The following is a 16,342-nucleotide window of genomic DNA, read 5'->3' as shown; positions in this document are numbered from 1 at the left end:
GTCCCAAAAAACAAGATCTAGTCTTTAAGTCTCAAAGGGACCCAAAAGTGCATCCTTTTTAACTTAATCCATTAAGTCCAAGTCTCCAACCTTTAGATCTGAATCAAAATGATGTTTAGATGGATAAAGTTTCCATTTTATCCATAACAAGGTCAAAAACTTTCAATATCTAAACTTTATGCACTTAAAGTGACCAAAAGCTAATAATACCAAAAACTAGCTAGATCTAACAATTTCATCATCAAGATTCAAACTTTGTACATCTAGAAGAAAGATCAAGGTGAACAAAGTCTGGATCTACAAGATCCAATGCAACCAACACTTCTTCAATGAGTTCCTTCTTCTCCAAGGTGCACCAAGAAAAATCCAAAGCACTTAAAAACACCTTATTTTTGCTCCAAAGGCTCAATCTAGGGTTAGGCTTTCAAGATAGGGTGCTGGAGAGGTGGAGGCTGAGAATGGAATGGGTTTAGAGAAGTTAAGGAGCTTAAATAGGGCTCAAACCACGAAAATAGGGTTTGAATATTGATTACGTATGCCATGCGTACTTCTTGTACACCCAACGTACTATGGATTCCCTAGTACGCCCTGTGTACTCCCCATATGCCATGGGTACACGGCTAACCCAAAAATCGTCCTAACTTCAAACCGTCGATACTTCTTTGTTCCAACTTCATTTGCGACGCTCTTTATATCCACAGAAAGGTGTTGAAGAGCTATACAATATTATCTAAATATCTTGGACTAAAAACTTCTTGAACAAGAATCCATATTTCATTCAAGAACCCGACCTATGACTTTTCTCTTCCTACCTTCCGCCCAAAACACAATTCAAGGATAAAAATATCTTAACTATCGTTACCTTCTTCCACAAGGACTAAACATTGCCTCCTTAAGGCCCAAAACCTTACACAATCGACTTTCGGTCCATGGATCATAAACGGAAGGAAACAGGATGTTACATTGAAGTTGGCAAATGAGATGAAAGCTATGGATCTTCAAGCTTGAGCCACACCGATCCACAATGGTTGACTTCTCCTTCTTCAAAATGCACCAAAATACTAAAAAGGCTCAAAACAAGCTCACAAGGGATTAAGGTCCAAAATGACTGTTTAGGAGAGTGGAGGTTGAGGTTAGAGAGGCCTCAAGGGAGTTAAGGTCCTTAAATATGGCCATAACCTTAAAAACTTAGGGTCTTGATACTGCACGCCTATGCTCTACATAGGGTTGGTACGCCCTGCGTAGGGCTTTAAGCTCCCGTGTCCTTAATCTTTTATACCTCCAACCACTCAGAAATATGAAGGGGATGATGATTCCAAGCTAGTCTCTTGCTCCCTTACACCAAAATGATCTTTCTCCTTCCTCGAGCTCCACTAAAATCCAAGAATAAGGTCTTAAATCAAGCAAACAAGCTTTTAAACAACCATGGAGGCTAAGGTTTCGTTGGAGAATGGTTGGAGGCTGAAAGGGATTCCTTAATCCTTGAGATTATATGCTTAAATATGTAAGAAACCCTAAAAATCATGGGCTTGGGCTGCAACAGCTACCATGTCGTGGCGACCATCCAAGACGTGCGTTCATATATTTGGCATGCGATGTCGTGGTGCTCCATTCACCATGTCATGGTACTAGATTTTCCCCAAAAACCTTACATTTGATCTCTCTATGTCCTCAACTGACCCATCCTGGAAACGGGTGTTACACTTTTTTTACAGGCAAACTCAATTTTTCAAGATATTTTTTCAATTGATTTTCTTTCACGTGTTTCAGGTGTTAAAGTATCATGTTGACATTAATGACTATGGGGGGTAGAAGGAGGTAGAGTAGGAGAATCACTATCTCTAGAAGGAAGGAAACAACAAGGCTAAGGAAGCGGAAGGGCGTTGGATAACGGTGATGGCTAATGGCGGTGATATAAGAGGAGAAAATGATTCACACAGATGGAGGTGTTGAGAGAATAATGAATTACAGGTAGGGTGAGCATAATAACCGAACCAAAACCAAATTAACCGATATAACCGAATCATTTTAAAAACCGTTGGTTCATTTTCTAATTTTTGTTAACCGTAACTAACGGTTCGGTTATGGTTTTATAGGTTAACCAAACCATTATTAACCGAACCGCTAACTTTATATTTTAATATATAAAAATTATAGATTATATATAAAACAATATAGTCAAACTTATTTAAGATCCATTAAAATTTGGAAAATATAATTCATTAATCCACTTATCAGGAAACGAACGAGCAATCAAACCATCAAAGGCTGATCACGCAGACATACACAATCTTCCAATCATGCATTGAGTTAGATAATTAATTAATGTTGTAATTCCTAATCGGCTAATTCTACAATTTGTAAACATTATTCACAATTAGCTTAATCTTCACACTAATAATCCTAATTGAAGGTTTCTCAGATTGTTAATCCTAATCAAAGATTGTTTGGACTTTATAGTCCTATTCGAAGTTTTTTTTTTACTTTATAATCAAGACTTCTAGGTAAGTTAAGTTTTTGGTTCTTCTTGACTCTGTGATATATTAAGAATGTATTTTTTTTTTAATTTTTTGACTTTTTTTTATTTACTGCTTTTGACTTAATCACATTGAATGTATATGAGTGATTGACTTCTTTTAACCAATAACACATAATATGAATGTTTTGCTCTTTTATTTTATAGTTTTGATTTAATCATATTGAAGGTGTATGAATGTTTGACTTTATTTTAATATTAATATCAATTATCAATATATGAAATTATTAATGTCAATTTTTTTTATAAGGTTTTATATTTTTGTTGAATGTTTTTTTATTTTGAATGTGATTATGTGTTATGTCACTCTAAGTATTAAAGGTACACATTTTATTCTATTACTATAAGTTAGGTTACAAACATTAACGTCGATGACTTTTTGGTATTCTATTTTCATTTTTTATGCCAATGTACTTTAGTCGTTTATATTATTTTGAACATTCTGGTTAACCAATATTAACCATTAACCAAAACAGTTAACCGATAAAAACGATTAACCATAACCAATATTAACCATACCCAATGGCTAAAAAATGCATTAACCAATCATAATAGTTATGGTTCGATTTTAACCAATAACTGAACCAAATCGCCTCATACACACCCCTAATTACAGGGAGGTTTGGTGTTCGTATTAGCTGATGATAAGAGGGCTTTATTGATTTTAGGTTTTTTACAAAAATGGTTCACTTAGTTTAGTATTTAAAAAAACAAGTGTAAGGACAAAAATGTTTTTTTTTTCTTTATGTTAGATAACGTTGGTTTCCAACGTTTGTTAATAAGAGGAATCAAGACCAATACAAAGATCCACCTTTAAATCATTAGTGTACCACCAAATATTTTTGGACCAAAATTATATATATATATATATATATATATATATATATATATATATATATATATATATATATATATATATATATATATATATATATATATATATTAGATAAATTTTGTGAAATGACCAAAAAGTGGGGAGGGATTGAGAAAAATAACCAATTTTTTTTGTTTTTCGGAAAATGACCATGACTTCTGCAGAGAAGAGCTCTGCGGAAGTCTCTATCTTATGAGGAATTGATTTTGTTCTGAGGAAATGACGTGTCATGAAAAAAAGACAAAAAAAATTTCATAGTTCCTCAGAGGGTACATTGGTTCCGCAGAGATGTCCTTTGCAGATCTGTTATTCAGAGGTATTCCTCTGAGGAAATGTTTTTCGTTGAAAAATTTTGCAAGGAACATTTCCTCAAAGGAGTACATTTGAAAAATAGATCCGCAGAGGGCACCAATGTAGCCTCTGAGGAACCATGAATTTTTTTTTTGTCTTTTTCCCATGACACGTCATTTTCTCATAGCAAAATCCATTCCTCAAAAGATAAGGACTTCCGCAGAGCTTTTCTTTACGGAAGTCATGATCATTTTCCAAAAAACAAAAATTCTTGGTTATTTTTCTTAAACCTTTCATTCTTTTTGGTCATTTCACAAAAAATCTCTCTCTCTCTCTCTCTCTCTCTCTATATATATATATATATATATATATATATATATATATATATATAATAGATACCATATTAGATATATAATAGCTATTATAAATTCTTTTCAATTTTAAAATCAAATTTATTCAATTTCTTGCAAAATTAAAAATAAGGTAAGAAAGATTTTTAGTTTTGTACTATACAATCTATACAAAACAAATAATATAATAAAAGAACATTAATTTTTACCCATGCTGACCACCCCCAATCACAGATCCCCCTTAATCCTCGCCTTTTGCTTATCAATGTTTCTTCTCCCCCCGTTTTCTTTTTGATTTTTTTCCCATTGACTTTTAATTTTTCATTATAATAATGAATTTAATATAAGATATCTTTTTTATTTTAAAATTTCCTGATACCAATAATCTCAATTAAATGTTGAATGATTTATTTTGGCTTTTCTTTAAGGTGAGTAGTCTTTTTCAAAACCTTTTAATTTTTTAATGTTTTTTTATATAATAATATCTAATAGAAAATATAAATATGTGAGATATAATAAAATCAACTTTAGGTAGTGTGTTTGTAGATCACGCGATTTGTTGCGCGTTTGACTAAGAAACAACGAAAAGAAGCTCCCTACTAACTAATGTGGAAGCAAGTGAAAAAAATCAAACATATACATACACGCCTCCTGTATGTATATATATTTCTAAATTCGTACCATGTTCATCTCCACCATCATCTGAGCACGATAACGAACAAAGCAAAGCGAAAAAAACCCTAATTTTGACCTGTTCGTATATCATTTTCTCATCTTCTACTGATCTCTGGTTTCTATATCGAACTAAATAAAAAATCCTTTCATGGAGATAGCAACAAGGCGAAGCAGAGTCGTACTTGAGGTAGCTGTACTTTCCCTAATTTGCGGTGTTTCATTGGTCTTCGCTGGAGATATTGTACACCAGGACGATATAGCACCTAAAAGACCTGGATGTGACAACAACTTCGTTCTGGTATACTTCGATTTCAGTTCAAATTTAAGTTCTCAGTATTATTAACTTTTGCTCATGAGATTTTTATATCTTGGTTGCAATATTTTTCTTTACTATTTTTATAATTATTCTAACTTGGTTACTGAATCTAGTTTATTGTCAGTTTCATAGACTAGGATACGTGGTTTGAAGAATCAGTTAATTATTCCTTTTTTAACAGTTTAATGAATGGAATTTTGTTAATTTTATCTTTCCAATCGCCGTTTCATTTTTTTCCCTAATGCATTTCGTTGACTAAAAATGAGAACTTTTAGCCTGTGATCTATGATTCAGGGTAGAAAGTGGAGCTTTTGTTGATTTGGGTTTTAAAGTTTGGTGAAGTATGATTTGGGATTTCTCTGTCCAATTCAGCGTATCTGTTAGAGGTAGTTTTAGGACATGTTAGAAACTTGATGTTTGTTCTTTGTATAACAGGTGAAAGTTCCAACTTGGATTGGTGATACCGAAGAAGAAGAATTCGTAGGTGTAGGTGCCCGATTTGGACCTACTTTAGAATCAAAGGAGAAGGATGCTACTAAAAGCAGAGTTACCCTTTCAGACCCTCCTGACTGTTGTAGTACACCAAAAAACAAGGTTCAGTTTTCATCTTTTATACTCCTTCTCCCCCTTCACATGTGAAGATTGAAGATTGTTATTAAAAGCTTTTCAAGTTTGCTACTTATATCAGAACTCAGCATTCGGAGGTGTTATTGTCTGTAGCTTACGGGTGAAGTTATCCTGGTGCACCGAGGTAACTGCAGTTTTACAGCCAAGGCACATGTTGCTGAAGCTGCAGGCGCTTCAGCAATCCTTATTATCAACAACCAGACACGTACTACACTTTCTTTTACATGCCTTTTCTCTTACTTCTATCTTCAACATCTAGAATTCTTTTTTCTATTTATATATAAAGTTAAACTAACATATGATTCGCTTCTACAGAACTCTTCAAGATGGTATGTGAAGCAGATGAAACCGATGTGGATATTGGCATCCCTGCAGTGATGCTTCCACAAGATGCTGGTGCAAGCTTGAAAGAGAGTCTTGAGAACAAATTAAACAGTATGGTTAACAACCGAGTTTAGATATTCTTGTTGTCTAGTTATTTTTCTCTATTATTGATATAAATGTTTTTCTCTCAGTTTCTGTGCAATTATACTCTCCAAGAAGGCCATTGGTTGATGTTGCTGAGGTGTTCTTGTGGCTTATGGCTGTTGGCACCATACTGTGTGCATCTTACTGGTCTGCTTGGAGTGCCCGAGAAGCAGCTATTGAACAGGATAAAATATTAAAGGTTTTGACTTTTTATCATTTAAGAACAAATAGTCAAATATTTACAAGAGTGGATGAGACTTATAACTTAATATTAATATTAATAAATAATAATAATAATGTTGTTGAATCTTGGCAGGATGCTTCTGATGAATACTTGAATACAGAGTCTTGTAGATCAAGTGCTGTGGTGGACATTAACACAACTTCTGCTGTTCTGTTTGTTGTGATTGCGTCTTGTTTCTTGGTGATGCTTTACAAGTTGATGTCATATTGGTTTATTGAGGTTCTGGTTGTCCTATTTGCCATTGGTGGGGTCGAGGTGTGTGTGTGTGTGTTTTTTGTACAAAATAAGAATTTCATAATTGATTGCTTTGATGAAGTATAAGCTTTAGCTCTTCTAATTTTCCAGGGTCTGCAAACATGTTTGGTGGCCTTGTTATCATGGTATGCAACTTCCTTTTTTATTTTACTTTTATTCACCCAAAGTTTATATAAAAGGTAGATCAGTCATGTCATCATCATCATTATCAATTGCAGTTTCAAATGGTTTGAAGATTCTGCAGAAACATTCGTGAAGGTTCCATTTTTGGGAGGTGTGTCGTATTTGACTCTGGCTGTTTCTCCATTCTGTGTAGTATTTGCCGTTGTATGGGCTGTTTATCGCAGAATATCCTTTGCTTGGATAGGTCAAGATATACTTGTAAGATCATTCTTATCTACCTTTCTTATAAATTCAATTGAAACATATATATATATATATATATATATATATATATATATATATATATATATATATATATATATATATATATATATATATATATATATATATATATATATATATATAACATAAGTGGATTCGTTCTTCCTCTTAAATCAGGGTATTGCGCTTATAATCACAGTAATCCAGATAATACGAGTGCCTAACCTCAAGGTACTTGTCTAACTTCATTATCAACTGACTTCGCTTTTCCCATTTATCTTACTTTTTCAAAAAAAAAATTATGAAATTAGGTGGGAACGGTTCTCCTCTGTTGTGCGTTCATGTATGATATATTCTGGGTGTTTGTTTCCAAATGGTGGTTCCATGAAAGCGTGATGATAATGGTGAGGTTCTTTATGGCTTTTGATCATCTTTATCAACTCTATTTTTTTGGAATCACGATAACATAACATTTATTTTTTTTGAATGAAGGTGGCTCGTGGCGACAAAAGTGGAGAAGATGGGATCCCGATGCTACTGAAAATTCCACGAATGTTTGATCCTTGGGGTGGATATAGCATCATTGGATTTGGTGACATCATATTGCCAGGGCTATTAGTCGCCTTTTCTCTAAGGTTTGAACTCATTTTATTAAACTTTTATACAGTTTGCAGAATCATGGATCTCTCACTTGTACCCTAGCAAAATAAAGGGGTTATAGGTAATTGTGAGATGAAAGAAAGTGAAATTGAGAATATTGCAAATTCATGATACAGGTTATAACTTAAAGGTTTTAACATTATTCGTTTATTTTATATTAAGGTATGATTGGCTGTCAAACAAGAGCCTGCGAGCCGGATACTTCTTATGGGTGATGATTGCTTATGGATTAGGTATGCTATTGCTTGTGATATTATAATCAAATTCATATTTTAAAAGATATGTAAATATTAAATATCCAATATGCTTTGATACTTTTCAGGTCTGCTAATTACCTACATTGCTCTGAACTTGATGGACGGCCATGGTCAACCTGCCTTGCTTTACATTGTTCCTTTCACAGTTGGTAAGCTTCTAAATTCCAATATGAAAAAAATAGACTCCAACATATACAGATTCAAGTCAGAAAGGGTGGACAATGACATTGACACTGACACTGACACTGACAGATGATTGAAAGTAATAAAAGCTGAAATTTGCAGGTACGTTGCTGACGTTGGGGAAGTACAGAGGGGATTTGAGGCACTTGTGGTCAAAAGGAGAACCGGACCGGCTTTGCCCTCATGTTCAGCTTCAACATGAGGAACAATAAAGTCCCGTTCCCCTTGTTGCATATGCAAATAAAAAAAAGTTGTCCCTTTTAGATATAATATAATATGTAAGCGTGTTGTTGGTAATCGCCGGTGATACATTGAGAAACAAACAGGATAGTTAGATTAGAAGAGTTTCGGTTGCTTATTGTTGTGTAACTTCATACACCAACTTAATGTATTTCCACAAATACAATTATCTCATCTCATCTCATGTAAACATGTGTTGAACCAAATATATATATATATATATATATATATATATATATATATATATATATATATATATATATATATATATATATATATAGGGTTAGGTTATTTTGTTTTTGTTAAGTATTGTATGCCTATGTAAATGATTCTAGGCCAATCATTTGTGGTAATTTAAGAAAGTGATTTTCTTTTTAAATTAAATAGAAAAAAAATCAAATAAATGGGTTTTAATCAATTGACCGGTCAATCAAGGGTAGAATGGTATATTGCCCCGTCATTTAATTAAACGGTGGATAACTATGGAAGTGATCAACCGATAATCCCAAATATCTCGCATACTCACAAAATCAAGAACCCAAATCCTTAGGAGGTTGAAAAACATTCTGATTTATTGTAATCAGTCTTCAAAATCGAAAGATCCTTTGAAGGTTTTTCTTATAAATATCGACATTTAACCCTAGAAGACGGAATCGACATTTGGGGGCTTATATTAACGGTATTCTGCAACAATGAGGAGTACACGATCCAGTTCATTCAAGTCAAAGTTCAAGAACACAGTAGAAACGGCGTTGAATCTTGAAGATGACAATGATGATTTCGTTGTTGAACCTGAAGGTAACAATTTTTTTGTGGTATTTAATGTTTATTTAGTTCGAAAAATGTAGTAGAGTTTAGGAAGTGTATTTGAAATCATTTATGCATGTATGATTTGTGGTCTGGAAGAAAAATGTGTCATTTTTTGGTATTTTCTTAAGAATCATTACTGTTAAGTAAAGTATGCGTTTAAAAAGTCATAGTTCTGGTTAAAATTGTAAACTAAATTTCTTTATTTAAGTAGTTAATTAGCATTTTATACAGGTTTTAAATTCTAATGGAATCACAGTTTGTAGATGATTAATGACTTAAACTGAAAAAATCATAGTTCTTGTATATGGAATAAGTTTACATGTTTCATATTCTAATAGAATGTTTTGTGTATGTTTGATGTATTTGTTAATCTGCTAGAATAAGTCTACTTGTTTTACTAGTTAAAATTGTAAACTAAATTTCTATATTTAAGTAGTTAATTAGCAGTTTATACAGATTTTAAATTCTAATGGAATCACAGTTTGTAGATGATTAATGACTTAAACTCAAAAAATCATAGTTCTTGTATGTGGAACAAGTTTACATGTTTCATATTCTAATAGAATGTTTTGTGTATATGAACCTGAACATGGTTGATATTCTGCTAGAATAAGTCTACTTGTTTTACTAGTTAAAATTGTAAGCTAAATTTCTATATTTAAGTAGTTAATTAGCATTTTATACAGATTTTTAATTCTAATGGAATCACATGCGTCTGGGGTTGGATTGGGTTGTGTTTTGACCCAAAGAGAAAAGGTGATAGCATATGCGTCTCGACAACTAAAGGAGCGTGAAAAGAATTACCCGACTCATGATTTGGAGTTGGCAGCGGTAATTTTCGCTCTAAAATATGGAGGCATTACCTATATGGCACGAAGTGTAAACTTTTCACTGATCATAAGAGTCTCCAATATCTCTTTAATCAGAAAGAGTTAAATATGAGGCAACGACGCTGGCTAGAGTTACTTAAGGACTATGACTGTGAGATACTTTACCACCCTGGTAAAGCTAATGTTGTTGTTGATGCTCTCAGTCGAAAAGTCAATCTTGAAAGGAAGATGCCAAGAGCGTTGAGAATAGAAGTTGTATCGACAATTGTGGAGAGTATAAAGAAAGCTCAAGAGGAAGCTTCTGAGAAGAATGACCGAAAGGAAGAACGTTTGGGAAAAACGTTGGTGTTCAGTATAAACAGTCACAGACTGAAGGTGTTCCAAGATCGGATTTGGGTACCTAAGTCTGGAGGAATTAGAGATCTTCTGATGGAAGAAGCTCACAAAACCATGTACTCGATTCATCCTGGTAGCACTAAAATGTATAGGGACATGAAACCTTACTACTGGTGGCCAACGATGAAGCTTGATGTTGCATAGTATGTGGCCGAGTGTGTGACTTGTGCAAGAGTCAAGACACAACATCAGAAACCATATGGGAGTTTAGAACCTTTCCCTGTGCCTATGGGTAAATGGGAAGACATTGCAATGGATTTTGTCACTAAACTACCCAGAACAAAAAGTGGTCACGACATGATTTGGGTGTGTTGGATTAGTGTCGAAGCCTGTAACCATATTTGGTAAGTACTTGACCCGGTTGTGCATGGTCCTTTTGGGTTGCCTTCACCAAAGCAACTTGACTGGAGAAATTAAATAGAGAGAGAGAGGTTATTGTGATTTATTAATATGTTATAAAAATAATATATTAAAGGAAAAATCATATTTGTTTAATTAATATTGGTCAATAATTAATTAGGAATTAATTTTGTGATCAAGTGTAATTAATTAAACTAGAGGGGCTGAATTGTAATTATAAGATAGTTGCAAGATAGGGCAATATTTATCCTTGTTAAAGGATGGACGATTTCAAGGATAAGGATATCCTTAAAATCGTCCAAGGATAAGTAGATAAGGGTTTTTCAAGGCTTATCCTGTGGTTGCTTGGTGGGCAAGCAACTGGATAAGGATAAGGACTGAAACCCTAATCTAAACCCTATATAAATACCCCTAGGCCTTTAGAATTCATGTACATGCTCCTAAGAGGTCCCAAGGACGAATTCCATCTCCTCCCTCCTCTATCTTAAGCCTCTCCAATTGCTTGTGGTGTTTGTGAGCCATTAGAGGCACTACACTTGTGGTGCTTGCTTTCAAGACTTAGGATTTGAAGATTTAAGTTGTTATTGCAATATAACAACAAGAGGTATCTAATCCAATCTTGTATGTTAATTTCGAAAATAGCAATGCACATTAGGCTTTTATTCTTGTGTTCATAATGTTGTGTATCTAATAGTGAAAACATAGATCCAAACTAGGGTTGCATACACACTTAGGATTGTTTATATAAAACCCATCAGTGGTATCAGAGCCTTTGGTTAACTTGTTTTCAATTAGTTTTATTCAATTGTATGAACTTGACAAATTAGGGTTTATAGCCAATAAACCCTAGGAAGCCATAGATTTCGAGATTAGGGTTTCCTAACCCTAATTTGCGAAAATCTTGAAAGGGTTTTTGAATCCTTTCCTTTCAATCCAAGATTTCGAAATCTAGGGTTTGCAAACCCTTAGATTTCGAGATTTGCCTCCTTCCCCAAGATAAGATCCTAAATTTTGGGGATTTGGATAATCTCATATCTTGTAATCATCCTTTAATAGTTAAATATGGTAATTAAAGATCATGAATTATCCCATCCCTATTTTCGAAATTTATAGAGGGATTTAAGGGATTAGGATAACTTAAATGTTTAAATGGTAATTATCTTTTAGATTTAGATAATCCCTTATGATTTGATAATTTAAATTAATAGTTTAATTTAAGATAATTATTAAATCAAGAGTTTTAATAATTAAAATTTTAATTTAAGTGACATTAAATTTCGAAAATTTTAATTGAAGATTAAAACCCTAGTATTTTTAAAATGTTTAAAATACATCATATACTATTATATTATTACAAGCTTAATAAATATATATATATATATATATATATATATATATATATATATATATATATATATATATATGTATGTATAATTAAAATGCTAGTCTTACCGTTAGTAGGCCTCATTCACGAAGCCGGTCTATAAGGTGGGTATAAGGTTGCGGCCTATAAAATGGCGCTTAATGGGTGTACACTCACACCCACCGCTTGCTTGATCGGTGGAGGGTCGTTAGCCGAACGGGTAGGATAGGGCAACATCATCCTCTCATTAAAAGTATAATAAGAAATACAAAGTAACTACATGTTTTCTAAAATTTCCCAATCTTAGTTACTTTAGGAAAAGTGAATTGATGCAATCCCATGAAATTACACTTTGCACCTTGCTAAGAAGTTAGTGGAGCGTGTGTGGTTTACCGGCACACTAATTGGTTCTAAGCGAAAGTGGCAAAGGGTGATTCATTGTTTATCATAGTTCGATGGAGCGTGTGTGGTTTACCGGCACATCGAATATGTGATCGTTACAACGAAGGCACCATGTGAATTTGCATGGTAATTCACACCCGCTTTGTGATCCTCGGTATCCCAGTCACGAACGAGAGGGGCATATCGAGATTTAAACATGCCATTGAAAAGTTTCAATGAATCTCATCCGAACCTAGGAATTCTCAATACATTTAGAACTTAGAGTTAGGTTTTTCATGATGGAGAATTAGTGAAGCGTCATTCACTTACCTTCAAATTATTTGCATTTAGATTACGGCATCCCTTTTCTAAGATGTAAATATTGTTATTGGATCCTAGCCCTAATTTTTCTTATTGGGTGATAATTAGGGATTCATATTCTAATCTATCCTTCTCCTTTTCCTTTGTAAATGTCGAAATCAAACAACGCTGCCGATAGTTCCTTCTCATTGATGAGCCTTTGCCAAAAGGTTACTTTCGATGGAACGAACTTTAGCGAATGGATAAGATACATTCGCACAATTTCTCACTACGAGGACAAGGAGTATGTCCTTGATGAAAAACTCGAGAAGATCAATCCAGAAATCGCTACTCCGGCTGAAATGAGTGCTTTTGAGACTCATGAGCGTGATGCAACGAAGGTTCACTGCATCATGATAGCCACAATGAACTCCGAATTCCAAAAGTCCTATGAGGACATGTATCCATACGAGATGCACCAAGACTTATTGGAGAGATACCACCAAAACGCGAGACAAGAGCGTTATGAGATTTTCACTAACATGATTTCTGCTAAGATGGGTCATGTAGAGTCTTTTACCGTGCACCTGCAAAAGATGCAAAGGTATGTCGATCGTCTTCGCAAGTTGAATGTTGACTTTGGGGAAGACTTGGCGATCGACATGGTGCTTCACTCTTTGCCTCCGATGTACAATCAATTTAGGATGACCTACCACATGAACAAAGAAGAGGTCACCCTAAGCAAACTCCAAGGTCTCTTGAGGGTCGCTGAGAGCAACTTCAAGGACAAGTCTGTTGCACCAACTCTCAATCCACCCGTTTCTCCTGTCTTGGCTATTGGTCAAGGAAAGGGAAAGAAGAGGAAGGTTTCGTCTAAAAACTATCGCAAGGTTAAAGCCCGAGATGGTGCCTCTTCTAGTGGGACCAAAGTTGATCCCGCTAAGCCCTACCCTAACCCTAAGGAGGCAGAGTGCCACCACTGCCACAAGATAGGACATTGGAAGAGAAGCTTCCCAGAGTACCTGCAAGCCATCAAAGAAGGAAAGATCAAGCCATCTTTTGCAGGTATATATACAATTAAATCTAACGATTCTAGTCATGCTATTTCTTGGGTTCATGATACCGGTTGCGGTTACCACATTTGTTCTAATGTTCAGGGACTAAGTGTAACGACCGAAAAACTCAACAAATTTTAAATTTTTCAAAAACATCTGGATTCCATTAAATCCTTACAAAAAGGTTTCCAATACAAAACATTTAACGTGTTCCCAGAATCACAATACTACGAAATCATGAGGAGCGGTACGATCACGCCTTCACCTTGCCACAGTCTCCTGAAGAACCTGAAAAACATGAAACCACAACTGTAAGCCCGAAAGCTTAGTGAGATATCCCCAAAATACCAACCACAAATACCATACACGCAACATGCCATAACATATCCGATCACAGAACAGCCATGCACTTCGGGTCTACTGTGTGACTGGTCTGCCGCACCGGCCTACAGTCCACCTGGTCCACCCTCTGAGTCTATCCACATACATCGAGTATGCAGTGTGATTGGTCCGCCCGCTCCCGGGCCATCAATCCACCTGGTCCACTCTCTGAGTCTACAGTATGACTGGTCCGCCCGCACCGGGCCTTCAGTCTATCTGGTCCACTCTCCGAGCCTTTGGTACGTCTGGTCCACTCTCTCGGGCCTACAGCCTATCCGGACCGCTCGCTGGGCCTTCGAGACAACCGGTCCGCCCTGGGTATCTTGGCCTACAGCACACAGCAGGACCCGCCTCAACCCAACTCCAGTCCAAACAACCATGTGCACATATACATACAATCATATAGCAATTCACAGTCAACAAGCAGATCAAACAAATCACATAGCATATCATCATCCTAACCAGGATACCGACCTAACAGGTCACTAGCATAGCATTTCCCTATCTCTCAGGGTACCGATCTCAAACAGATCTCTATATACCATCCTAGCTCTCAGGATGCAAACATAACATAGCAACAACATAATAACAACTACCCGGATCTCAATCCGATAAGGGCCGGCCTTGGTGCCTTAGACCCTGTTGATATAGTGAGGATAACTCACCTCGAAACAGTCGACTGAACAGATAACCCGAACTGCTCCGATCACTGATACGATCTCCACCACTGGACAACCGCCAATGCACTGAACTCAAAACAACAATCAACAATTACCAAAATACCCCTGGAAACCCTTGGTCAAAAACAAGGTCAAAGTCAACCCCTGACTGACCCTACTCGCCGAGTCAACCCTATGACTCGCCGAGTTCCCATAATCAGAACTTCACTCAATCCGCGACCTAACTCGCCGAGTCGCCCCGAGACTCGTCGAGTTCAACAACTCTGAGTCCACTTGCACACCACTCACCGAGTCATCCCTTGACTCACCGATTCTCGACTCGACTAGAAAATATTGGGACTCTTCGACAAGACTCGCCGAGCCCAAGAACAGACTCGCCGAGTCTAAGGCTATCTTCAACCTACTCGCTGAGTTGTTCATACGACCCGCCGAGTTCCAGACAATCTTCAAGCAACTCGTCGAGTCCACCCATGTGACTCGCCGAGTACCACCGGTCTAAATCCATACAGAAGCACTCCAGGCCATGCAATTGCTCCAAAACATAGATCTAGCCTCCTACAACTCATCCATCACGTAAAGTGGCAAACTTTACGTGAATCCAAAGAGATCTATGCATTTTGCACATTAGGGCTAAGGTTTGGGACAAGATAGCTTCATCCAACACTCAACACAGGGACTTTCATGCATTCTAACTCTTTTCCATCCCAGATCTGAGGTAGCAGCCCCAGATCTAGCCTCTAAACTCCAATACATCCAAAGGATATGATCTCAACACCCCCAAAATGAAGAATCTAGACAATAGCAGCTCAAACAATGGAAAGATACCTCAAAAGGGAGCTCTAGGAGAAGATTATCCTGAATCCTTGCAAAGCCCTATGATCCAAGCCTCTTCTTCTTTGGAATCTCTTCAACAACCACCTCTTCAAGCTCCAAATTGCTCAACAATGGTGCTTCTCCATGATTTTAGGGTTTCTGGAACTCAAGGGGGAACAAAGAGGCTGGGAGGAAAACATAATGATCTTTATATAGGGCTCAACCCCGAGTATTAGGGTTTTCTCCACTCAGCGCCTACTCGCCGAGTCCATCTTACTGACTCGCCGAGTTGGCTACTTAGCACGCGACCCATTCGCGACTCTACTCGCCGAGTCCACCCATGGACTCGCCGAGTCACTCATTCCCAAATTACTCTTTTATCCCTTCTACTCTACTCTTGATATTTCAGGATATTACATTAAGAAGAAGTAGGGATGTGGAGCAAGGAAGAATCAATCTAATCATGGGGAACAGAAGATCGTCGCCTGTGACCAAGATTGGAGTGTATTCTTTAGTGCTCAGGAATAATTTATGTTTAGATTTGAACAATTGTTGCTATTCGCCAGAAATGGCTAGAAACATCATTTCATTTCATGGTTTATATAGACAAGGT

The 16,342-nt window shown here is 36.1% G+C and overlaps 1 protein-coding gene across 2 annotated transcripts; it reads left to right on the top strand.

Annotated features, from left to right (window-relative positions):
• The first annotated feature begins 4,715 nt into the window (after window positions 1-4,715).
• LOC111878537 (signal peptide peptidase-like 2) lies at window positions 4,716-8,534 on the top strand. 2 transcript variants are annotated; one of them, XM_023875053.3, is made up of 14 exons: window positions 4,716-5,024; window positions 5,478-5,636; window positions 5,763-5,874; window positions 5,985-6,104; window positions 6,185-6,336; window positions 6,454-6,636; window positions 6,727-6,761; window positions 6,855-7,017; window positions 7,198-7,251; window positions 7,332-7,424; window positions 7,513-7,655; window positions 7,843-7,913; window positions 8,003-8,086; window positions 8,223-8,534. In XM_023875053.3, exons 1-14 carry the CDS (start codon window positions 4,875-4,877, stop codon window positions 8,330-8,332), a joined length of 1,629 nt encoding a protein of 542 aa, XP_023730821.1. In that variant the 5' UTR covers window positions 4,716-4,874; the 3' UTR covers window positions 8,333-8,534. The 2 variants fall into 2 exon arrangements, with proteins under 2 accessions (XP_023730821.1, XP_023730822.1); XM_023875054.3 differs by lacking the exon at window positions 4,716-5,024 and having other exon boundaries at window positions 5,497-5,636; window positions 5,731-5,874.
• The last annotated feature ends 7,808 nt before the right edge of the window (window positions 8,535-16,342 follow it).

This window comes from Lactuca sativa, chromosome 4, assembly GCF_002870075.4.
Source record: "Lactuca sativa cultivar Salinas chromosome 4, Lsat_Salinas_v11, whole genome shotgun sequence".
NCBI classification, from domain to species: Eukaryota; Viridiplantae; Streptophyta; class Magnoliopsida; order Asterales; family Asteraceae; genus Lactuca; species Lactuca sativa.
This window is presented reverse-complemented; position numbering and strand designations above follow the sequence as displayed.

Excerpts from the sequence above, each read along its gene's own strand:
- LOC111878537 (XM_023875053.3), top strand. The coding sequence starts at position 4,875 with ATGGAGATAGCAACAAGGCGAAGCAGAGTCGTACTTGAGGTAGCTGTA. Across the intron at positions 7,656-7,842 it reads TTAGTCGCCTTTTCTCTAAG|GTATGATTGGCTGTCAAACA; the intron begins GTTTGAACTCAT and ends TTTTATATTAAG. Across the intron at positions 7,914-8,002 it reads GATGATTGCTTATGGATTAG|GTCTGCTAATTACCTACATT; the intron begins GTATGCTATTGC and ends GATACTTTTCAG.